Below are 26,472 nucleotides of genomic sequence, written 5' to 3'. Positions count from 1 at the left end.
TAGTGTATTGCCAGAAGTGATATGTAACTTAGTGATGAAGTCATTGGCGTTTCTTATTTATTATTCCCAAAGCTGCCCAGGGATAGTCCTAAATCAGCAACCCGTGAGTTAGAAATATATGGCCATAGATAAAAGTTAAATTTTATGCTCTAGTATTTTCATTTTTGTAGGAAACTACAAGGTGGTATCAAAGTTTCGAGAACATGCTAACCGCTGACAGCAGAAGGCTGTGTGCAGTCACAGGGAGCACCAATCTTCATAAGTCAGTGTGTTAAAAGACCTCGTCCTGTGTACATCGGTAGATGTGCAACTGGTGCTGTGCATTACCACGTCCATTTCATCATGGACAGCAAGTGAAGTCCCAGGCGCTGACAACCCACGCCACACTATGCTAAAACAACAAAACAAAACTGGCTCCTCTTTAACTTTTTTTAGCTAGCTTTTAGGTTCAAAGCAAATTTTGTCAAGCCCTGGTTTATTCATATGCTAATGACTCTGCCGATTGCCATATGAATATGTCCCTCTTCCCACATGAAAACACTGTGCCCAGGCTTGTCATGAGACTGAAAAATCCCAGAGTGTCTTCTCAGTTCTTTATGCCAAGAACACGACCCAAGATGTGTGTGGCTGTGAGTTTTTCTTTACAAAAACTACAACGTTCACTTTCAGGATATTAGGATTAGTTACACTATTGTCACAATTTCCAGGTGTGTCAGAGGTTGCTGAGGGGACCCATCACAATATTGCTGTGGGGCCCCAAGTGTTGTGGTTATGTGCTTCAATTTGTGATATGGAGCAGGACCTGTTTTATGTGAGCTGTGGTACAATGACAGTCTGCAAAATGAATATGTTTCCTACCACACCATGCCTCAACACAGAAAAATGTGTTCTGTTGTGCATGGCCCCTAAAGTTTAGGAACATTATGATTTTGCTTTCTTGTTTTTACATTAAATGTTGCAGCTCTCCTAAAATCGTAATGTTCTGATACATTGCTATGATGGACAACTTTAGACCAAAATGGCATTTATTGATATTTAATCCCTCTTAATAACCTGCTGTTCCCTCACCTGTAACCAACCAGACTGTCCACTCATGGCCTAACTGGAGTCTTGTGTGCCAGAAGTGCAACTATGAAATATTCAATTAAACAGAAAATTGTTTTTTGCTGATTTATTGCACATGAATAGTGTTCACATTTCTGCTTGTAATAAGGTTACAGTCCATCAGTTTTACGCCCATTGTGATGAACAGAGAAGCTTTTCAAAATTTGTCCGAAAGTACATCCAGGAGCTCCGTAAACTGCTGTTGCTCCTAAGTCAATGGTGCAATTCCTCTCCTAAAGCCCTGTTCCATCCAAACCAAGTTTTTTTTTTTTTTTTTTTTTTTTTTTTTTTTTTTTTTTTTATTTAGTTTCAGATTGAATGGGGGAAAGGTTAGAACTTTTTGTTTTAAATTTGTTTGTCCCCATAGAGGAAACCTCCCATCCTGTTTAGCACCTACACTCTTTACCAAGGGTTATGGTTCCAGTTCCTAAGCATTAATTCCACCCACAGTCCACATTTCGTTCACCCACTTTACCAGTGGGTGCGCCCAAATCACACCCACTTTCCAGACCCCACTTTTAAAAAGTGATTATTGCCTTTACTAGTTACTGTACATGTGCAATAATTAAAAAAAAAAAAAAAAAAAAAAAGTTATTCTGTGATCCTGGGACATGGACCAGGGCACAGCATTGGCAATACAGAGTGCCAAGATGCAGGACTGTCCTGTCAAATCTGGGATGTTTGGCATGTATACACCATCACCTAGACAGTGAGAGAAATATTCCTGTTGAGGACCCACAGCAGTACCATCCTTCCAGAGGTTCTATATTTTCTTTACTGCAGTGTGCTTGTATGCTTCATGGTGTCATCTCCCTAACTTCATGTTGTCTTACACTTGTCAAACAGGAAGGAAGTGAAGATAAAGATTTTCCAGATGGGGACTAAAAACTAAAATAAAAATTTGGGCTTTGTGTGTGGAGGTTTTTTTTCCCTCCAATTAAAGACTGACTTGCTTGTTTTCTGTTTAAAGTGGCCCTATCACTGCCTGGAAAGAAGGTGGTGGGGAGCTGGACTTTGACAGCTCTGACAAATGGGGGTATTCCCCAGTGCAGTCCAGAGCATATATAGAAGGATGAGATCACCATAAATTTAAAGTAAGTCCAGAAAAATGTTTAATTCTCAAAAAAAAGGTCCAATGATGTTTTGATGGCTCACCAGTCGTCCTTCATGTACCGCACCTACAGCTCAATACACCATCCATACATGTCAGTGAGTTGCCTGTGAATGTGTGAGGAACAATGCTTCAAGGGACATGTAGTCCTGGGCAGGAGAAGGAAGTGATTTAAAGTGATTCTAAAGGCAAAAGTTGTTTTTGTTTTGTGGGTTTTTTTTTTTTCTTTTCTTTTTTAACCTTTTCTATAGGGGCACTCTCTAACTGTACTTTGCAGCTTGCTATGGGGGTACTCTGAAGGCAGGAGGAGCCAGAAGCGTCTTTGGGGGACCCCAGAACAGGAGAATCTGGGTTGCTCTGTGCAAAACTTTTGCACAGGGCAGGTAAGTATGACAATTTTTTGTTGTTTAAAAAAATAAAAATAAAATCACTGTAAGGGCTCTGTGCAGGGGAGATCAGCATCTGAACCCAGAGAAGCTGGATGTGATATAAGGCATAACAATTAAAGAAGACCTCCAGGCAAATTGTTTTTTCCCATGCAGTGGGTCTGTGTCCGCACTGCATGGGTTAACTGCTAGTTTTGTCCAGGGGCGCAAGGAAAAGCTATACTTAACCAATCCTCCAGAAAACCATGCTTCCCCCACGTCCAGCGGTACACTGTTCCTGCTGTTTACACATCCAGAGCCGGTCTATGGACGTGATGACGTCAAGAACAAGACTGCTAGCGTGCCGGGGGCAGGAGCGGTGGGGACCGGTTTTGCACTCTGAGGATCTGAAGATTTAGGCAAGTATACCTCTGCTGTGCAATTCCCTAGACAAAAACGAGCAGTATACCCATGCAGTGTGGGCACAGCACAGGGAACTAAAAATTTTGCCCTGAGTTCTTTAAAGTTTTCTATTCTGCTCTTTTGAATTCTGTCACTGTGGTGAAAAGCAAACGTTGATTTGATCCCACTAATTAGAAATTTGAAGGAACATTCTTAAAACAAAAAAAAATTTACTAAAAATTTGTGGTGTGTGGGTTTTTTTTTTTCTTTACATACTGTATTAACTGAATTATACACCACCAAACTTTTTTCTGAGGTTTTTATCCAATTAATTGAAACCTTAATCGGCCAACTAATCAATTATGATAATAATTGTTAGTTGCCACCCTAATACATTCTTAAGATATCACAATATACAGCAAACAAAATCAAGTTTAGAAAAGATCTACCTTTTATCAATAAATAGCCATCCTTGAGCTCCAGTCCAGTGTATTATTTAGTCTTTGTGAAAGTCTACAAACTATGGTGTGTGTATACTTAAAAATGTATCAGTCCTGTTGTACTGACTGCTTGTCTTAATTCTTGAAGCCCTAAAATGCCAGGACAGTACAAATGCCCCCCCCCCCCCAAATTACCAAATATTTGAAACTGAATACTTTTTGTTTTTCACATAGTTGTCATTTTAACAGGTTATTTCTCACACACAGCAAGGGCATACTTACAATTACGCCTCCAAAACATATTCTGCTGTGAGTATGAAGATATCATATGTGAGACGTTTTCACAGCCTAGATGCATAGAGGGGTCCAATGCGCCATGGGCTCTCAGGAAAAAACACATTCATCTACTCCTCCTGAGTATGGCAATACCACATGTATGAAGCTTTCACAGTCTAGCCACATAGAGGGGCCCAAAATCCAAGGAGCACCTTCAGACCTTCTAGGGGATAAATCTTGCGTTTAATTTCCTGACTACCTATTATGTTTTGGAGTCCCTGGAGTACCAGAACAGTAGAAACACCCACCAAATTACCACATTCTAGAAAACAAATGCCCCTAAGTATTTTTAGGAGGCATTGGTTTTATCTTTTGAAAACTACAGATGTTGCTCTGGGTTTTTGGGAACTGCAGAAAGAAAGGGAGAATTCAGTTGTTTTCAAGTTAATACAATATTTTTCATATACAGCATCCTTAGAATTGCTCTCCAAAACCCTTTCTGCTACTCCTGAGTATGTGAGAGACTTTTTCACTTTCTGGACTGATTATATACCAGACATTGTTGGCTGAGTGCAAAATCTGGTGCAGCTCTGTTTAGAAACCACTCAGTTTCCAGTTTTTTTTTTTTTTGGCCAAAGCTTCATTAAACAAGCTGAAGTTAGTAGCTGATTGGCTACCTGCCATGCACAGCTGCACCAGATTTTACTCACTCCAGTTTTAGTAAATCAACCCCATTTGTATCTTACAAATCAACAAATTTTATCAAAACCAATGTATTGTAATAGTGGCCTCCTATATGAGTGGTCATGGAATATAGCTCCGTGTAGCATCCACTATAGCAGTCACAGTTCCTAGTCTACTGACACAAGGCTGCCCTCAGGAATATCGTGTTCCACTGACCAGGAAGTACAGGAGGATGAAGAAAGGAAGCACAAAAGTCCCTGTGGTTCCAGGAGTGCAGTTGTCTGCGGGGGATGATTTTAAAACTGCTTGTGAGGCTACTCATAGGAGGTGGTACTTTTGATTAATGGGGCACATAGTCCAGAGGAGGAAATGGAATTGTGAGCATAGATAAAAATGGAAGTTCTGGAAAGCGGCGCATAGTGACTAAGAGGCTGTGTCTGCAATAGCTTTGATAAGTGTTTCTGGATGTTTTTTTTTGAGGAATAATTTATAAAGTTCTGCAACATTTGTGAATGATGATGTATTTAAAAAAAATAAAACATAAGGCCATTGTATTATAACTTTGTGTTTTAGCTATTGTGCCTACACAATTCTAAAACCTAAATGTTTGCAATGTTTGTTTTTCAGGCCATGGTTGGAGACGAGTGTGTAGGTGCCATCGTCTGCAAGCTGGATATGCACAAAAAGATGTTTCGCCGAGGTTATATAGCCATGTTAGCAGTGGATTCAAAGTACAGAAGAAAGGGCATTGGTAGGTCAATTGTATTGGATTATCCCTTAGAAATAAAATGAAGGCATTTCTGCCCAGGTTGGGGGAGACATTGGATGCCCAGAAATTGAAGGGGTAATGATGGAGTAGAGATGAGCTGTAGTATACACAAATTCAGTTGTCACTATTATTTGGCACTGTATTTGCATATTGTGCAATGGGGTGTTTGGATTAAGCCCCCATGCATTTTAAATAGACTCTCAAACACACACATTAACGGCACCCCAAATGCAGATTGCAAATGCAGTATTTACATCCGCAGCAGAAGATAGTGTTTTGAACGCAGGATAGGAAACTCACCGAAGGTGCCTTTTGTCGCACAGCGTTTTAGTTTGAACTGGCCTTAAAGGAGTAGAAGCTGTTTATTTGGCAAGAGGGAATTATTTACATTGTAACCCCACAGGTTTTGACTCAACACCTTACTAATATTAGTGGGAAATCCCCCTGCACTCCACAGAAAAATATAATAATATATAATACAGTGCCAGCTGCTATCACCTCTTCCCTATACCCCAGAAAATACGTAAAAATCAATCAAAATGGTGAAGCGCTATGCTTAAAATCATCAATATGATTATAAAGTGCAATAGATGGATAGATAAATAAAATATAAAATCATACTGTAATATTCTATGTGCAATACTATAAATGATGTGCCACTAACAAAGTCCCCATATCTCAAATATAAATCATATAAAAAATTGGAATGAACATGATATAAACAAGTGTAATATGAATCAAAAATATAATGCAGCAGTAATAAATACAATTTCAGTGATACAGTGTAAATAAACCACACTTGTGATAATGTGCAAACACTTATTAATTATATCTGATATGCCAATCAAACGGCTAACCAGACCAACCATGTGAAATAAATCAGTGATGTGCCACTCAATCTACTCAAACAAAGTGACTAGTGATTCAAAATATATATATATATATATATTCATATTCACAAAAATGCAGTCCACAATAAAAGTGCAAACCAATGTGTACAAACAATTTGTGTGCAAATAAGGTGCTTCACTTCTCCACTGCAAGCTTGGTGTGTGCTCCGGTGACACTCTAGTGTATCCTTAAGTGGCTAGAGTGCCTCCTCCTTAATTCGACCCCTAGGGGCCACAGCTCATTTGGTTAACAGATGTTCCACACCTGGAGGGATCTCAAACACCTGGCTCCACTAAGACTCCACTGACAGAACTGGTACTCCTCTACACATATGATCAGCGTAGTTGGACTCAGACACATACGGTGATTACCAAGGCCATAGAGGGATACACAAAGGAGATCTCCATAGTGTAATGCTGTTTATTTTAGATACCATATAACGCCAAAAATAAACACTCACATTTGTACAGGTACAGATCAGCGGTGTCCCATGTGCTATGGGTGTACTGTGGGACAGTGGGTGTATAAAGATGGCGTGAACTGGAAATACGTCAGCGCGCACCGCACAGCAAGCTCCCAGCACAATGACTGGGGTGTCAACGGGAGCCCAGGGTCCTGTTCTAACAATTGGAACCCAGAACTCTTGATTCTGGGTCACCTGATCGCTGTGATTGCCTCTAATCACAATGATCAGTCACTGTGAAGCCCGCCCCCCCCTTGTTTTCTCTTTTTGAATGGAGGAGAGAGATGCATTGTATCTCTCTGTCCTTTTCAGAGCGAAAAAAAACAAACCTGTAAAAGAAAAATTAAAAAAAATAATAAATAAAAATCTAGGTCTGTGCCAGGGTTAGTGTTTGGGTCAAGTGTCCGGGTCACATTTGTGGGTTTTTTTTTATTTATTTTTTTTTTTTTGGGTCAGGGTTTTTTCTTAAATTAGTATCCATGTAAATTCATGGCAGGATTTAAAAAGGGAAAAAAAAAAAAAGCAAATTGCACACTATTTGTTTTTGGGCTTGCTACGTGTACAAACGACTAACATACACATATGTGGTATTGCTGCGATCGTCAGAAGCAGGAAAAATAATTTTGGGTTGTTCTTTGGTGGTAGGTTATGGTAGTAGCAGGAAATATACAGCTAAATTTAAACAAAAGATGTATTTGTGTTTTTTGTTTTACTATTTTGGACCAGTTTTCCTTTGGTAATAAAAAAAAAAAAATCAGATATCCATTACCGTTTACCACCAAATGAAAGCCCAATTTGTCCTGAAAAAAGCAAGGTATAAGCCACTTGGATGCACAAAGTAGTGGTGATATGTACGGTTTTGCGAACACATGTCAAAATTGCAAAATTGTGCTTGGGGATTAAGATTTGTTTTACCCTTAGGCACGAAGGGGTTAAGGAGCCTGCAGAGCATTCCATCCCCAATCAGCAAATTGTGGGTGCAAAGTCAGTCTCCTGCAAACTCTCAGGATAGCTGTCTGCCTGTATCTCATGGGTAGGCACTTATTTGAGATCAGGAAGATCAATGAATTAGGAGAGCGCTCACCAGTGCCCTCGTAATTCATTGAGAGCTATTGGCAGTCATCCACAATGGATGATGGTACTTGTAGTCTGTTCTCTCACAGAAAACTGTGAATGAATGATGCAGTTGAGTGGGCAGATCCTGCATGGCTGTGCTATTTTCAAAATTGTGAGGGGGTGCTGGGGCAAGATCCCCTGCCTGCTATCACAGGAAGGGGGGTGCACGCTGACCATACATCTTACACCCAAAATACAGTCGTAATGAAACATGTTCAGAAAGGTGAGCGTCTGCTATTAATGTTGTATGTATAGTCAAACTTTTTTTCTTATTGGTTATTGTGGAATGGGTAGAAAGGCTTTCAGGTGTTTAATTGCCATCTGCGTCCCTGCTGGGAAAAGATTCATCCTCTTTGTCCTGGTGCCAATTATTGGCTGTGCCAAATGATATAAAACGGCAGTCGCAATACAAAGCCTTACACCAGCTTTCTGTCACTTTTTAAAATAGTTTGTTTGATCCAAGCTGGTCCAAACGAATGATTACCTACACTAAAAGTTGCACCCGTCTGAGCACTGTATAAACTGTGTGTGGCATTAGCTATGTACAGTATACTGCGCTGTGTACCGGCAGTGATATGGTAACTTCCTGTCTCGCTCCCAGGACTAAGCTGAGTTTAAGTGCTGCATAGCCATTCCCAGGAAGCCTCGTATTTTCTGAATGAATACAAGGCTTCCTTTGATTGGCTGAGGTGATGACGCAAGCTGTCCAACTGTACCTAAATTTTCATATTCCATAGGCACAATTCATGGCCTGTGTATATATAATGAACAGATATCATTGTTCATTTACTGAATTTGAAGGTGTATGGCACTTCATTCATATATGACTGATCAGTGTTTATCAGCCATTCAGTGGACATGTGTCCAGTGGGTTAAATTCCTGCAAACATGGAATGAAATCAAGCCTCTGTTAGGGTATCTGCCTCTGATCCACTGACCGTTGCCAACGGGATGGAACAAACTCCTAGTGTTGCGGGAAGCATCCTATGTGACATCATCTCTGATGCACTATATAAAATATGAAGTCACGTCTGATAGACTATAAATAATATGAAATCCACTTTTGACTTCATAGCTAAAGTTAACTATATTTTTCATTTTATTATTTCAGGTACAAATTTGGTTAAGAAAGCTATTTATGCCATGGTTGAAGGGGATTGCGATGAGGTAAGACCTGTCATTGACTAGTTCAGTTTTATATTGACCATGTTATTGTTACGAAATATTTGAATTGAGTGGTTAGACCTGTGGAGGGGCTTTTCTGATATACCATCCGCTTTAGGGATACCTCTACCTAGGTTAGAACTCCATAAATCGCTTCTAAAACACAAGTGTTTTAAGTAGACAAGTTCTCAAACCGTCCTACACCGTCTTAAACAAGGGGCGGTCAGTTCTGGCTGAATATTTTGCTCAACTTTATTTTGCTTTGACATTTCTTACCCTACCCAGTGCATCAGCACTCCTGACTGTACCCTGCCCATTTTGTCAACACCCCCCCTTCCTATGGTTGAGTACATGGACTGAAATCGGCACTGCTGCCTTACTTTAACCACATCCTTGCCACGTTATATCCAAATGACGTCTACAGCACGGTTTCCAGATCTGGGAGGACATCATATGACGTCCTCCCAGAATGTACCCTTCCACACGCCCCCAGCAGCGAGCGCTCAGTGATCTCCATGACACAGCTGATCACGTCATGAGGTAAAAAATCCAATCACAGCAGCCTTTTACCACGTGATCAGTAAATACAGTTGCTGGTTATCGCCAACACTTTCCTCACGCTGTGACTGCTTGAGGAAAGTACTGCCGATAACCGGCAGTTGTCACAGAGCAGATCAGTGCAGCATCATCTGTGCCTCATCAGTGCAGCCTCATCAACTCACATCAGTGAAGCAGAAAATTACCTGTTTGCAAAATTTTATAATAGAAACAAAACTTTTTTTTTTTTTTCTTTTATAGTGCAAAAAATAAAATTCCCAGTGGTGATTAAATACCACCAAAAGAAAGCTCTATTAGTGTGGGGAAAAAAATATAAAAATTTCATATGGATACAGTGTTGCATGACTGCAATTGTCATCTAGTGCAGTGTTTTTCAACCTTTTTTGTGCAAAGGCACACTTTTTTCATGAAAAAAATCACGAGGCACACCACCATTAGAAAATGTTAAAAAAATTTATTGAAAAACTTTTTGACTTGAGGGCCGCAATGGGTTCATATATTGGACCCGGGGGCCGGACCAAGAGTAGATGAATGATGTGTATGTGTCATCCATAGTAAGTATAGTAATATTCCCCCATAGTAAGCATAGTAATTCATCCCCCCTATAGTAATTCATCCCCCCTATAGTAATTCATCCCCCATGTAGTAATTCATCCCCCATAGTAATTCATCCCCCATATTAAGTCCCCAAGCCCCCCCCCGTGTCAATTCACTTACCTTTGCTCCGCGCGTTCCTCTCGCCGTTCCGGCGTAGCATGAAAATCTGTCTCCTATGAGGATCTGTCCCCTTTGACGTATCTGCGCATGTGCCAGTTTCAGGCATTAGCAGCCGATCGGCGATCTCCGGCACATGCGCAGATACGTCGAGGGGGACAGATCATCCTGACAGTATCACGCTCCGCGGGCCGGATTAAAAGGTCCGCCGGGCCGTATACGGCCCGCGGGACGTAGTTTGCCCATTGCTGTTAGAATGATTGGTCTATTTGTGAGCCGAGGCCACATGTTACGGATGAAATTGCAATTTTTCCCACGGCACACCAGACAATATCTCACGGCACACTAGTGTGCCGCGGCACAGTGGTTGAAAAACGCTGATCTAGTGTGCAACAGCGCTGAAAGCTGAAAATTGGCCTGGGCACTAAGGGGGTAAAAGTGCCCGGTAGGCAAGTGGTTAAACACCCACTTAATCCGTAGCATGATTTGTTTATGTATGGTTATGGTGGGCAGCATGGAAATGAGGAAAGCTTTGTGAGATTGGTGCACTGATCAAGTATTGACAGCCAGTTGGTGCACCTGCCTTATGGTCTTTGGTAGCATGGACACAGCCAACATCCTGTCAACAATTTGAGATGCTTCTGATATAATTTGGAAAACGATAACAGGCTCATTTAGCCTACAGCTGGCCTCCTTTTTCACCTGCCTTGAGTGGGTTTTGCAGCGTTCTGATAGGACTGCAAAACTTTTTTGACACACTTGCCTGTCAGCACAGGCCTTTGCACAGATTCTGGTTATGGCACCAGCACATACATGAGGACAGCCCAGTATCATCCAGCCTATTTCTTGAGAGCCAAAGTGTATCATCGCAGCAGCATGAGCTCAGTACTTTTGGTTAGCATGACACTATCCTGAAGGAAGGTCCACCCAGAAGAGGACGGTCCCATGCAGTGGTGTATTTAGGTTAGGGCAGCACAAAAATCGGATGTCGCCCCCCCCCCAATCCCTGGCAGAGAGAGCCTGACACCTGCGACAGACAGACACTCGCCTTCACAGTTCTGGACATTCCTAGGAATGACAATTGGGCTCTGCATACACCATCAAGCAACCCGCAACCTCTCTCGGATCCCTCCTGGTCCCCATGCCGCATATGTCCCTTCTTCCAGGGGGCAGTGCTGCCCCTCTAAAAAATGCCGCCCTAGGCAAATGCCTTGTGGTAAATACGCCTCTGGTCCCATGGACTCAGCAGGCTGGCCAGAAGACTACAGGAAAAAGTTAAGTATTTTTTGGGTGAAGAGTAGTTGAGCTGGGCCTTTAAAAGGCTGAGAATTGCATCTTGCAGCTTCTCACCACCGGGTGTAAAGCAGGGGTGTCAAGCTCCATTTCATTGCATCAGCATTATGGTTGCCAGTTGTGACTGTAGGACTATAAATCTCCTCTTTATCATATTAAATAAACGTCTCTGCATTCAGTTATTGCTGGCTTTAGTAATGCCTTAAGAATTAAGCTGTGAAGGGCAGGTGGAGACTGGCATTGAGCCCATTCAAACGAATGTAGGAGATGAAGCAAGTCTGAAAAGTCGCACACGGCTGTATTATTCACAGGAAACGTTATTGGAGAACATGGTTCTGCTATAGTGTTCTGTCTGCTGTCACCAGTGAAGTTGTGGATGATACCAGCATTGTGCGACCCTCCTCTTCAACTGGCATAAAATTGGAGTATTCGCAGAATTCTAATCAGATGCAGATGTCTAGAACCCCCATCAGAACACAAAAGTTCCCTACCCTCCCTCACATCAGTTCACCCCCCCTTCCCCACTTACCTTGTGCCGGGGGTGGAGCTGGGAAACAAAGTGTGAGGTCTTGAGGCAGGTCAGAGGAAGGCTGGAGTCAACTTGCTGGGTTTTCTGAATGCTGAGACCAGGGGAGGCAGAGATGAGGGAGTGCTGCAGCTGCACAGAGGCACAGGATCTGTAGTTGTAGTTCTGTGGTTCCTCTCAGCTTCCGACTGCTGAGACGAGGGGGGGTGCCACAGCTGCAGGAGAGGTGCAAGGGCCACATGAAATGGCCAGATTTGGCCTGTGGGCCTTTTGTTTGTCACATGCTGTGTAAAGTCAGAATTGTTTTAGTTGGGAATGTCTTAAATGTTGGCTGAATAATTCATTTTTTCCTTTACTCTTTCAAACAAATTCTGATTGCCTGCTTTCTTGTTTATTTTAAAACAGGTTGTCCTTGAAACAGAAATCACAAACAAGTCTGCTTTGAAACTTTATGAAAATCTTGGTTTTGTGCGAGATAAACGCCTGTTCAGATACTATTTAAATGGAGTTGATGCACTGCGTCTTAAACTGTGGCTGCGTTAAAACAAGCATCGAGGAACAAATCCCCAGCCGTCATTCGTTCAGGACCTTACTTCCATGCAGCTGTCCTGTCAATATCCCGTTTTGAGTGTCGCACATATTTGTTGCACTAAGGCATGGCGTGTGTCCTGAGTTCAAACCGAACCTTTCGATAACCATCAAGAAGAACTTTAATTTGGTACCAGCGAGAAGTGCCAGTTGCTAGCCAAGACATATTCATTCATTTTGCAAATCTACTGACTGTGTTATATTAAAACAAAATGAACATTTTATCAGAGAACCTATGTGAGAACTGTAATCTTAAGGTCTTGTGGGGGAGGGGGGGAGAAATTACAGCAGCCATTGTAAGTGAATAATATATAATTGCTAATGTTGCATACAAACCTTGCCATAGTTTTCTGAGAAAAGCTTTGGAAAAGAAAACATTTTTGGTTTTATTTTTTGAATTTTCCATTCTTGAAATATTGGTACCTCGAATAATAATTGGAGGAGAACAAAAAAATGTTAAATGTTTAAAATAAGGGGTGTTAATTAAGTCTGACAGTGCCTGTAAAAAAAAAAAAATAAATAAAACAAAGTGTTTCCTTCCCCCTCCGGTAAAATGCATGCTTACCATGATGTAATCTTTCTTTGCGTCTACAAAGGAAATCCATATTTGATTTTATTTAAAATTATGGAAGTAAATTATTTCAAATTTTTATATTTTGAAATTTTTTTTTCCTTGTCCTTTTTGACTTCAAATTTTTTTTTTTTTTTTTGTTTACGTTGAGAAAGTGTAAGCTATCTTGGTAATTAATCTGATCATTAGCTGCTAAAAAGGAAACCTTATTAAATCTACGCTGGTTCCAAATGCACTTTTCTTTAGGAGCGAGGGATTTTAAAGAAAATATTGTAAATTGGTATGATTTTATTTAAAACAAACTAAAGCTCTACTATATTGTTTCTCTTATATATATTTTTTTTTTTTTCTTGTCCGTTTTTTTTTTTTTTTTTTTTTTTTTTTTTTTTGCATCCTGTACCAAAATAATTTAAAGCCTCTTTAATACTTGATCTAGGAAATAAAATAAATTATAATGCAGCTAAACACTTGATTTTTCAAGGGAGGAAATATTTACGGATGCAGGGTTTCTAGTCATATTGTGCATGAACAATTTTTGGAAGAAAAAAGTTAATTATACTCTTGATGGGAATCTGTTAAAGTAAAACCCCTTTTATGATTAGGGGTTTCGTTAAAGCATCCTCTTCTGGACTCAGTTACTGTATACAGGGCAGGAGGTTTAGCCACAGAGTTGGTATACTTCACATGGGTTGGGGAACAGTGGCTTTAGATGCCTAATTACACAGGTCCTATTCTTTGACAGATTCCCTTTTAAGTCAGTTTTGTAGTATTTGTACTTTGTCCATATAGATTCTCTGTGGCAAAAATCTTTATGGAGTTAATTCCTTCCAGTCTTTAGATCATTGTTACATTGGCCTTACTGCTGTATTACAACTTTCTATTTTTTTTTTTTTTAATATATATATATATATATATGAAATGTGAAAATCATTTCCCAATACAAGTTTGTAATATTTCTTTGTGTGTGACTTAAATTTTCGTAAAATTATTCCCATTTTTTTTTTTTTTTTTTTTTTTTTTTTTTTTGCCTCACTACAATAACTGGCAAGTAAATATCAGAATATCAGCTGTTCTTTTATAGGGGCTTATTTGGTTAACAGGTATAACTTCTTTATGTCAGTCCACAAAATGTCCACAAAATAATGCACATGTGCAAATTTGCATTTTCATTCTCAAGCCTCTGAGGCTGTTTTCTATGGTGTGCTGCAGTCTAAGTGCTCCAGGGTGCATTTGGCATTTACCATTTTGAAATAATTTTTTTTTTTTTTTTTTTGTGTGGGTTTTTTTTTTTTTTTCTTTTCTTTTAGGCTTGTTGCGTGTCCAGCTTTGGTTGACTTGTCTACAACGGAGTTTGTACTGTATGTTAGTGTCTTGAATAAATCATGGAATACAATCATTTCACACCTTGCTGACAGAGTACAATCACTTTGGTTGTTCGCTTTAAAAGTCTTCGGGGTTTTTTTTTTTTTTTTTTTTTGGATAGCTCTGTAATGTCCTGGGATTTTAAAGAAGAACATTACAGTTTTTTATATTAAAGACTGTCTTGGAGATGCCATTATAATTAAAAAAAAAAAAAAAATTCTTTCTATGCCCATGTTTAAAACTGAACTGGCCACCAATTAGTGCAGTTATGGGTACGTTACATTCTTTAAAGCGGAACTAAAGTCTGCAGAATACTCGCTGCTTTTCCAGTAATGCTGCCTTTGGATCCCTTGCCTGCTGCTGCTGTCTGCTCCCAGGGCTTCTTCAGGCTGTTGGGTTTTCTACCTCCTCATTGGCTGGCGGGAATGATGTGACCCCCCTCATTCATGTGCACAGTCTTTGATCCTGGTACTGTGCCGAGATTGTATGCTGAGCTGTGCATGGGCAGCTGAGTGGTACATTCAAAAGACTGAACAGGCAGGTAAGGTGTGTGTTTTTGTTTTGTTTTTTTTACTGGTAAAAAGTTTTTTTTTTTTTTTTAGACTTTTTTTGTAATAAAAATTAAAGTAAAATATATGCAAACACACACAACACCTTGCATATACATCATTAAACCGCTAAATGGAGTTGGGCACAATATGAATGTCTGTGTATGGACCACAGGGTTGCTGCATCATCGCCAATCTAATCTTCTCAGAGCGAGCAAATCGTGTATGCAGGCCTAAGCCAACACAGTTATCCCAAGCAAAAATTACCAACTTTTATATCAGAGTTGTGCAGATTCAATTGCCATTTTCTCCTAGTAAGGCCAACAAAAAACAAAAGCACCTCATAAAGAACCCTTATGGCGTGGTTTACCCTTTAGGTGTTCCTGTGCTTGACTTAGTGCTGTCTTGTAGGGACTTGGGCATACTAGGGCTACTCACATGGGATAAAACACCACTGGCCAAAAGGTAGGTTATAACCTAAGCTGGAAGTCATGGATAATACTGTACTATGAGACTACTGTTCACGGATTACATTACTCCATGCTGACAGCTCAGTAGAAGTCTTAATACAGAAGCACACAACATATAGCAACACTGAATGTCAGCTCCATGGGATGTTTATAGCAACGTAAGTGACTACAGCACAGAAAACTTGCATTGGTTTTTCCATTAAGAGGCAGACACATCACATATTCCAATGAGTACCTACCAGCTGTATTCTTTAGTGGAGTTATTTGCCTGTACCTATATCTGGGTAAGACTATACATGGACTAATTGTCTGCTATAAGTGAAGGGTTGAGTATCCACTATATAGCAATTAGACGTGTACACCCCCCATGATGAAGGTCCTTGTATGCAAGTAACCATCTTTTGTAATTCGCAACAAGGATTACAGCAATTTGGCTCCTGGGGGTGACTACGACATGGCTAGTGATACAATACCCACAGCGTAGTGTCATCTATCAGCGCTGTCCATCTGGAGCTATCTATATGTTGCTAGATTAATCATACTCTGTTCTTGTAGAGCTAGTAGCTTAGCACCAGTGGTCATTTTTATCTGTGACACACCATTTGGCAAAAATACCCTGCGTGGCCTGATGGCATCTCTGAACTACTTGCTGCAAGATCCATCACATATTGGCCTGGAACACCCACGGGATACATGGGCAAAGTTGGAGGGTGACGGTTTTGGAACAGTAGTTTCATAGTACTTGTAGTATCCAATACTATTTGGGGTTTGGTATCCCAATGAAGAAATTCAACCTTTCCAGGTCTTCTATTGGGAGAAAGAGGATACCATATGACACCAAACCTTCATTTTGTGATAAGACATACAGCCGTTATGTCTTGCTTTAAATTGTTTTTGATGATGTACTTGATTCTAATAATATGTAATAATGTATTTTGTAATTGTAACCCAGCCAAAGGTTATAATTGCATTTAAAGTCCCATTTTCTAGATTTGGGGGTTCGCTTTGCTTTCTATAGAATCACAATGTTGGCAATAATTGACTTCACTGGATGGATTTCTAGTTAAAGTCCCTACATGATGGCACTAAGTCAAGTGGACAAGGCACAGGAGCACCTAGAAGAAACTTCGCCCTAAGAGTTCTTTATGAGGTGCTTTTTGTTTTTCCTTAGCCCTTCTAGGAGAAAACGCCAATTACATCTGCACAACTATGATATAAATGCTGGCCTGGGATAACATTGTTGGCCACTTAAGGCAGCATACACCATTTGCTCTATCTGAGAGGATTAGATCGGTGGTGGTGCAGCAACCCTGTGGTCCATACATGGACATCCATATGGTGCCTGATACCATTTAGCTGTTTTTTAATGATTTATATGAAAGGTTTTTGCTTTTATTTTCTTTTTTAGACTTTTTTTGTAATAATAAAAATTAGACTTTTTACCAGTAAGGACTATTAAGGTCCTTTTAAGCCATGCTTCGCACCAAAAGTAACTATCTTTTTTGCTTTGGCCTCTCTGCTGAAGAATACATCTTGTATGTTCCCCCTAGTTACGTTGACAGTACTGTTGGCATACCATCAATATATTTCAGCATTTTTTTCTATTGATAATAAGGGTTTTTGTTTGTTTTTTTATTGTAGAGGAGAAATATGCCTCCTTTGCAATAAAAAGCTGCTTGCTAATGTTTTATTCACTTTAGTTCTACTTTAGTATATAGTATTTAGTCATACCTAGTATAACTAGTTAAATCTTTTTAGATTGGTTCTCTATAATCCCCTACCCAAGAGTGGTAACCTCATCTATGGGGTAATGCACCTTCATGGTATTGGATTGGTGACCAAGCCAAACTGGTTAACTGCAAGGGCAGACTGTAAAATTACAAAGCTGCACTAGGCTGACGGGTGCTTGGATGAACGGGACTGCAAATTGTTTATGTATTTATAGCTTTTTTTATATGGTGCACACATGGTTTTTAGTCACTTTATGCATTTCTCTACATTAGAGGAGCTATTGTACTCACCTCACTGGTGGCCTTTGTCTACTGCCTTCACTCCGTTCATGCGCTCCAGCCTCTGCTCCTCTCTGGTTCCAACCTCTGGCTCTTTCATCACGGCTTTGAACTGCTGTCATTTAGGGGTCAGTAAAAAAACACAGCACACAATGGGGAAATGGGAACCCTGGAAGTGTCAAATACTGAAAAGTTGAAAAGTCTGGTGGAGGCTGCAGTGCTGTAATGAAGTGGAGGTAAGAGACAGGTCACTGAAAAGGGATAAAATAGTTCCTGTTTTGAAGGAACTGCCACGTAGGATTTTTTGTTCTTTAGCAAAATGACACGGTTGTTTTAACATTCATTTGTTCATAAAAAGTGTATTACAATGAAAAGAAAAATGTATTCTATTGCAGATTAACAGTTCTTAGCAGTGGTGTCTGCATTTATCATAAAAGGAAAAAAATGTTGCTGTAACTGCTTTAAATGGAAAGCCAGGCTTTTCCTAGCCATGCTTAAACCTGCTCCATACACCCCCACCCCAGATCTCCTATCCCTAACTACCCTGTGAAAGGACTAGCGGCCTTTTCTCAGAGTGGTCTAGTCATGTGATCCCTCCAGTGGCTGGCTTCAGGGGAGAGGAGAGCTCACAACAGTGATTGAGGTGTGTGGTGATGACAACCATAGGCTTGCTATGGGGCTTCTGTTGTTGACTGTGCCTCCTCTCCCCTGAAGCTTCCTGTGATCGGACCATAGAGTCATGGATGGATGGGGGGAGTTTGCTTTGAATAATAAAAATGAATTGAATATCGTTTTTGGTTTGTGGCGTTCAGATGCAGTCTAGTTACACTTCAACTTCTTTAAATTTTCTGGCATCTTGCTCTCATACTGCCATTTTGACAGACTGGTCTCAAGAATGTCATTTCATGTCAGACTGATAATTACATGTTGTTTTTTTGCACTACCTTAAGCCAGTTCAATGCTGAAGTTCTCAGTAGTGCAGTGCTCCTCCTGTGCATAATTGGTGTGGCCCGTAGCATCCAAAGCCTTCCATTTTCAAAACTTCTCTGGAATCTGGCTGCAGACGGTGACACTTCTCCTTCCCTCTAGTTTTTATACACAAAGGAGAATGTGTCCAGCATCCACTGTACAGAGTCCTTTTCTAGCTCTGACATATCTTTAGTGCTACAGTAACCTACAAAGCACCATGTTTCCTTTAGCACTGAAGGTCTACATAACATTTTTAAGCGGGTTTGTTTACTGTGTGAGCTGTTCAATAAAATTTTTTCTTTTATACAGTATGTTCTGTGCTCTAGAAAAGCTTTTGTTTCATTTTGTATTTGCACATTTGCTGCCTGCCTTATGCTAGCCATGCACGGGTTGAACAAAATAAATCAATAGATTTCCCTGTCCACACTAAACGGTGTGGATGGAGGACTCTCTCCTGCCAGGTCTGGTTCTAAAAATACCCAAACAGCAACTCTACCTGCCTGGGTGCATTCCTTGTTCGGTTGAGAATTTTCCACCCAGCATCTTCAGCATTGCTATCCACAGCTTAAATTTTGACCATCTCAACCGGGATTGCCTGAAATTTGAGCCCTGTATGGCCAGCATTAGATATTGGTATTACCTGAAATGTTGGAGACTACATTTTTAAGAAATATTATTATTTTTTTTTAATTCATTACTAGACATATGCACGCCGGGAATTTGTGTTTCCTGACAGACTCCATGGCAGCATATATATCAAATACTTACTGTAATTTTCCTCTCCCAATGGACTCCAGTGCAGTATATATATGGATTTAGCCCTGCCCTCTCCAATCCTTTAGGACCCCAATCCCATAAATGTTTGCTCAGAGCCAGAGGCTTTGTTCCTTTTTTGTCCTTCATCTAGGACCCAGTGTGTTTTGAAATCTTACTTTGTTCTTCTTCTCAGGATGACCACATTTGTGGCCAAGGCCTAGTGGCTCAGAATGCAAACCTCTTTGGGAGACATGAGGAGATGAGCCCCTTGTCAGTTCCAGTGGCCCGCCATCTATTAGCAGGGTGGAAAAAGGGCGGAAGGATGCAGTGCCATGAAGAACTAAGTCCCTGCCATTGGCGGGCAAACGGCAATTTGGGCGAATAGCCCTTCTATTAGCAGGTGGCCATGTAACGGCCTTTACGGATGCTGCAGTCTCACTATTCCAGGCAGGCTTGGGCAAGTGCTGTGGTATTGGTGATTTATATTTTGCCTTTTTTTTTTTTTTTTGTTCTTTCTCTCCAAGGCAGCAGTCTGTGTGTGTTTTTTGTCTTTCTTTTGTCTGCTCTGAGTCTGTTTTTTCCCTGGCTCTAGCATTTTGACCTCTCATGGTGGCTGGAGTGCATCTTCTCTCCACGCCATTGCTTCTTGTTCCAGCTGGCCCCCTCTGATGTACAGCGCATGAGCGGTCTTTGGCCGAGAGCGAGGCCTAGTTCACCCATGTTTGGTGTGGTCAAAATGGCAGCGGCTACGTGTGATTGCCATGGAGTGGCACCAGGGTTCCGGCACATGTGCGCTGCGGCAACATCAGCACCGGCGTGGAATTTAAGCAACTGTCAGAGCTGTTATATTGGGATTCCTTGCGGGCTTCATGCAGCAGCTTCCCCAGGTGCTGTGGTCTCCTCTATGAGGTATGTGCTGGCTATTCACCCTCCCTGTGATCTGCTTGCTGTGGCCTGATGCATTTTATTCATGCCTTTGATCCTATGTCCCTGCAGCCTGGTTCACCTGTAAAGCTGACCTTATCATGGATGTGTCACCGCCTCCTTGTGGCTAGCCCTTGTGCAGCAGGTATGAGTGGGTCCTTTTTAACCCTTAATCTTCCTTGCTTGCCAGACTCCCCCATTAGTTTTTTGTTTGTTTTTTAACTCTGTCTTTCCTGTTTGATTAACATTATACGGCATGTGATGATGGAGCTTTCCTAGGTCGTAACATCGTCACTGCTCCTCCAGATCTGGATGCCACAGGTCACCATCTAGATCCATTCGTCACAAGAGAAGTTCCTCCAGGCACCACACTCACCACCATTCCAGCCACTCTGAAGGGAAAGCGTGTTGGGCATGTGGGGATGTAGGTCCCTCAGGGCAAGTCGCTGTGTGATCCATGTTATGCCTGAACGGTTGGTGAAAGAGAAGGTGTCAGTCAACAAGTGGGAGTCTCTGGTCAGGCGGATGGTTCAAGAGTCCCTTAAGGAACTGGGTACTAGTTACACCTGTAGCCCATCGGCCAGTCTGGTATGTTCCCCTCCTAAAGACCTTCAAGACATGCTGGACCCTTCCCAGCCGAGTCACTCATCGGTCAAGACCTTAGACAGCGAGGCAGAGGGTGAGCTTTCCTGTGTGGATTTTGATTTCCCCTGGTTTCACCTCTAGTGAAAGCAATCAGAGGAGCCTTGAAGTGGGAAGAGCCTGTGAAGTCTCCCTCCAAGCAAAGAAAAATTTTCAAGCATCTCAAAAAGGAGCGTTCAGATTTCCCACACCTTGAGGAACACGGCGAGATCAGTACTGAAGAGTGGAGCTAGGTTGACAGGAAGCCCTCCTTCCTAAGCAAGACTCTATCCTTTCAAGGACGAGGATATAAAGCATTTAGGGTCTGCCCCCCTGATAGATGCAGCCCTGATGAGGTTAAACATGTCACCCTTCCTCTTGAGGATGCGGTGTCCTTTAAAGACATCCTGAAGAGGCAAATTGATAGTGATCTGAAACGGATTTACATGGCAGCAGGTATGGCCTGCAAGCCAACTCTGGCCCTCGTAGCCATGCGCAAAGCAATGGAAGTTTGGACGGATGTTGTGGATACGGTTCTGAGGAGCATCTTGGAAGAGGTATCCAGGAATGAAGCCATTCAGGAATTGAAGCTAGTGTCTACTTTCCTGAGTGAAGCCTCCTGGTTGAAGCCTCTATTGACATTATCTGCTTAGTGGCACAGGTTATACTTTCCTCAGTTAAAGCCAAGTGGGCACTTTGGCTTCGGCCATGGTTGGCCGATCCTGCCTCTAAACAAGCATGGCGAATGAATTCCCTTTGAGGGCTCTTCACTGTTTGGTGAAAACTGGACAGTATTATAGCCCAAGCCACGGGTGGGAAGCCTGGGTTCTTGCCCCAGGACCGGCGTCTGCTAGGCAGGAAGAGGGTGCAGCCCAGAAGACAGGGCTCAGAACGTGGGATGTGTGCTTTTACAAGCCAGGTCATGAATTTAAGAGAAACTGAAAGAGAAATCAGTCATCCTTTCAGAAGTCATCAAAAAGCTTGACCTCAGGTGGCCAGGAAGCCACTAAGTCTTTTTGTGATTGACCAGGCATACCAGGTGCATGTCATCTCCGCTTCTGGCATGTCTGGGCGGCTTCAATCCAGGACTTTTGGACTATAAAAGCAGTCTCTTCAGGGCATGCTTGGACATTCAGAAGTCTCCTTCATCTCAGGTTCATTCCCACAGCCTTACCGCACTCCACGGAGAAGAAACAATTCCTCTTATCTCTTATCCTGCATGGATTCTCTATTAGTTCATGGTGCTGTCGTGTTAGTACCACAGTGCAAAACGTTTAAGGGTATGTACTTGCCCCTCTTCATAGTTCAGAAGAAAAACTGTTCGCGGAGAGCCATCTTAGACCTCACACATCTGAACTCCTTCATCAAGAAGGAAAAATTCAAAATGGAAACCCTGTTCACAATTCAACAAACAGTACAGCCAGGGGACTGGATTCTGTCTATAGACCTGAAGGAAGCCTATTTACATGTGCCCATAGCGGAAGGTTTCCAGAGGTTCCCTCAGTTTGCTGTAGGTCAACTCCATCTCCAGTTCACATCTCCCCTTTGGGCTTTCGACATTTCCTTGTGTGTTTCCAAAGTCTTGCTAGCTGTTGTGGCCCTGATCAGAACAAGAGACATGCACCTGCACCATTATCTGGGTGACCTGCTCCTGCTACCTGGGACAGAGGGCAGCTGCTGGAGCACAGGGCTCAAGTCATCCTAACATTTCTCTGGTTCGGGTGGCCGTTTAACCTGACAAAGAGCCACCTGGAGCCCATGCAGTCTCTGGTGTTTCTCAGGCTCATTTCGATAGTCAGAGCTATCATCTTTCTGTCCTTTCCAGTGTCTGGAGATTCCAGTCATCCGGAGCAGGATTCTACTAACCATGTCCTCCTCACATCTTCAAGACCTTCAGTTATTAAAAATCATCGGCACCATGGTGGCCTCAGCATTCATGTTAAAGTGCGCACACTAGAGGATACGAACCTTCCAGAAGGGTTTTCTTCAGCAGTGGAGTCTATGAAACGTGGACCAGGTTATCTACATTACTCTGACTGTGAAGTAGAGTATTCCTTGGTGGCTGTTATGAAAAAAATCTACTCAACTGCCACTTGATTCCCTCCATTCCCTGGGTCACAATCACAACAGATGCCAGTAACACTGGATGGGGTGCTCTCTGCCTGTCAGAAATAGTTCCACACCGATGGAGTTTTTTCCTTCTCACAAGACCGTTTCAAATGCTCTGGAACTACGGGCAGCATTCTGAGCTCTTCGAGCCTTCCAGCATCTAATGCATGGGAAACCAGTTCTCCTAAGGTTAGACAATACCACGGCGGTCTCCTACATACAGTGGGGAAAATAATTATTTGATCCACTGCCCATTTTGTAAGTTTGCCCACTTACAAAAAAATGAAGGGTCTATAATTTATATCATAGGTGTATTTTAAATGATAGAGACAGAATATCAACCAAAAATCCAGAAAAAAAAAACATGATACAAATGTTATAAACTGAGTTGCACTTCAGTGAGTAAATCCCCAAGCAAAAAATGATTTAGTACTTGGTGGATAAACCCTTGTTGGCAAGCACAGAGATAAGACCTTTGTTGTAGTTGGTTATCAGGTTTGCACACATCTTAGGTGGGATTTTGGTCCACTCTCCTTTACAGATTTTCTCTAAATCCTTAAGGTTTATTGGCTGTCGCTTGGCAACTCAAAGTTTCAGCTCCCTCCATGAATTTTCCACAGGATTAAGGTATGGAGACTGGCTAGGCCACTTCATGATCTTAATGTGCTTCTTCTTGAGCCACTCCTTTGTTGCCTTGGTGGTGGGTTTTGTGTCACTGTCATGCTTGAAGACCCATCCTTGACCCATCTTCAGTGTTCTGGCTGAGGGAAGAAGGTTCTCATTCAAGATTTTACAAGACATGAGTTACCAATGGTTTGTTTGGTGATTGTGGTCCCAACTGCCATGAGATCATTCACAAGCTCCTCCCATGTAGTTCTGGGTTGATCCCTCGCTTTTCTCCACATAACGAGTTGTTGTTAGGCGCACCTTCATAAATTGACAGGACTAATCTGTGTACCACGTGAGCACATAGCCAGTCGGTGAGAGCCAGAATTATTGTTGGTTGGTAGGGGATAAAATACTTATAAATTGAGTTTCCGTTCAGTGAGTAAAATAACATTTGTGTCATGAGCTTTTTTCTGGATTTTTGGTTGATATTCTGTCTCTATCATTTTAAAATACACCAATAATAAAAAAAAATATAGACCCTTCATTTCTTTGTAAGTGGGCAAAGAAGGGGATCAAATAATTATTCTCTCCACTGTAAAAAGGCAGGCTGAGATCGCAATCTGACCCTCATACGGGAGGAAGAGCTGATCATGTCCTGGGCTCAGAAAAAACCTATCCAGTATATTGGCAGTGCATGTTCCCGGAGTCCAGAACTCTCAAGTGGATTTTCTATCCTGAGTCCAACTAGATAACAATGAATGGTCTCTCCATGTGGGTGTCTTCAAGTGGATTGTGACCCTTGGAATCAGTCCAGAAGTCAACCTGTTTGCTTCTCCATGCAACAGCAAACTAGAGAAGTATTACACGAGGAATCACGTGCCCGATGAAGGGGTCCTGCGAAACTCCGAAACGTGGCCTTGCTGTAACTATGTGATCGTTCATGTCATATTCCTGATATGTGCCTGCTGTACCATGTGCTTGTATGAAAAATATCCTGTTCTGTTTGTATTGCTTCCTGTGTGTGAAATCCCTGGTGTTCCTGTAAGTCTCCCTGCTTTACTATTAAAAATTGACCACACTAGGAAGGTGAGCACAGCATGGTCACTTTTCTAGCCATGATGTGTGCTAATCCATTGATCAGGCATGTACTGACATGCCCCCACACACATAGCCATGCACTAGGAAGACCATTGAGTTGCTGTTTCTCCTCTCTGAGCTCCTTATGCAGCTATGAACAGAGGAAATGTGATCATTTTTATAAAAGGGGAAAAAAAGGTAATGATAATATTTTTTATATATATATACACATGTTTTGTCTTTCATTTCTATTTTAAACTGCATTGGTTGTTCCACAAGGTGAGGGTTTACAGGTACTCTAAGAAAGAAAAAAAAAAAGGAGTAGCTGAGCCACGCCTACACTGATTAAGTTCTCTTGGTCTCTGGACAACACATAATATAAGTTGGCCTTAACCTCCTGCCTGAAAATAATAGTTGCTTGGCTGTCTCACCTGCTCCCCAGTCACTGACCTACGACAACTATGCAGCCAGTCCTGATCGCTCTACTTGTTCTGGTTTAGTGACCCAAAATAATTGAAGATGACAGCTCAGCAGCTCGCATTTTCTGAATCAAGGTCAAAACTAGCAACCTATTTTTTTTTGTTTTGTTTTGTTTTTATTAAGGGGAGTTTCAGTTGCCAGGCACCATTTTGTGAATTTTTTTTTATCAATCTAGCCTACATCCTCTGTGCGCAAAGCTCTTTTTCTCATATAGGAAAGGTTGAAGACACTATGCCAATAGCCATATGGATATTTCCTCTGCTGGAGATTCATTGACCAGCTCCCCAGTCACTTACTAGCCTAGGGGCAGAGAAACAGCAGAGACTGAGAGCTAATCAAATCCGTCTATAGCTGGCAGGTGAAATTGACATTAGTGGGGCAATGTAATGATCAAAGATTAGCCAACACTGGGAACCTAACTATAAACTGTATTAGCAGCATAAAGTGGTTGTAAAGGATCAAGGTTTTTTTTACCTTTGTGCATTCTATGCATGACGGTAAAAACCTTCTGTGTGCAGTAGCCCCCTTAATACTTACTTGAGTCCCCTCTGGATCCAACAATGTACATGAGAGCCTGGCTGTCCGGGGACTCTCCCTCCTAGTTGGCTGAGACAGCAGTGGGAGCCATTGGCTCCTGCTGCTGTCAATTACAGCCAGTGATCCAATGAGGAGAGAGAGGGGGCAAGGCCAAGTCGCGGCTCTGTGTGTGAATGGACGCATAGAACAGTGGCTCGGGATTGAGCCTGCTTGGGTGCTGAGGGCAATAGGCAGGAGGGAGGAGCCAAGAGCGCCTCCTTTTTTCCCTCCTTCCTTGTTTCCTTCCTTTTATCCCCTTCTTTTTTTCCCTCCTTCCTTTCATTCCTTCCTTCTTTTCCTCCTTTCCCTCCTTCCTTCTTTCCCTTTTACTTTCCATTTTTATTTCCCTCCTTCTTTCTTTCCCACCTTCCATCTTTCTCTCTTTCTTTCCTTCCTTCTTTTCCCTCCTTCCTTCTTTCCCTCTTTTTTTCCCTCTTTCCCACCTTCCATCTTTCTTTCTTTCTTTCCTTCCTTCTTTTTTTCCCTCCTTTTTTTTCTCTCCTTCCTTTTTTCCCTCTTTTTTCCCTCCTTCTTTCTTTCCCTCCTTCGTTGTTTCCCTCTTTCTTTTCCTCCTTCTTTCCCTCCTTCTTTCTTTCCCTCTCTTTTTTCCCTCCTTTTTCCCCCTCCTTCCTTGTTTCCCTCCTTTTTTCCCTTTTTTCCCTCCTTCCTTCTTTCCCTCCTTCTGACCTGGTGACCTACTGATACGGGTGGCGGAACTCTTTCTCCCCTTCTTTCTCTTTCTCCCTTTCTCTCTCTCTCTCTCCCTTTCTATTTCCCCCTCTCTCTGTTTCTCCCTTTCTTTCTCCTCCATTTCTTTCTATTTCACCCTCTCTCCCTTTTTTTCCATTTCTCTTTCTCTCCCTTTCTTTCTATTTCTCCATCTCTCCCTTTCTTTCTATTTCTCCCTCTCTCTCTCTTTCTCTCCTT

The 26,472-nt window shown here is 41.8% G+C and overlaps 1 protein-coding gene across 1 annotated transcript in view; it reads left to right on the top strand.

Annotated features, from left to right (window-relative positions):
• Positions 1–14,436, top strand: part of NAA30 (N-alpha-acetyltransferase 30, NatC catalytic subunit) — a 37,016-nt gene extending 22,580 nt beyond the window's left edge. Inside the window, exons 2-4 of the mRNA XM_089661140.1 lie at positions 5,010–5,133; positions 8,733–8,788; positions 12,282–14,436. Of these exons, the coding sequence (XP_089517266.1) occupies positions 5,010–5,133; positions 8,733–8,788; positions 12,282–12,419 (318 nt within the window). The 3' untranslated portion in view covers positions 12,420–14,436. The remainder of the gene's footprint in view (positions 1–5,009; positions 5,134–8,732; positions 8,789–12,281) is intronic.
• Positions 14,437–26,472: the final 12,036 nt, after the last annotated feature.

Source organism: Staurois parvus, unplaced genomic scaffold, assembly GCF_062004578.1.
Source record: "Staurois parvus isolate SC_StPar_1 unplaced genomic scaffold, SC_StPar_1.0 ptg001316l, whole genome shotgun sequence".
NCBI lineage: Eukaryota > Metazoa > Chordata > Amphibia > Anura > Ranidae > Staurois > Staurois parvus.
Note: the sequence above shows the minus strand (reverse complement) of the source record. Positions and strands in the feature narration are given on the sequence as shown.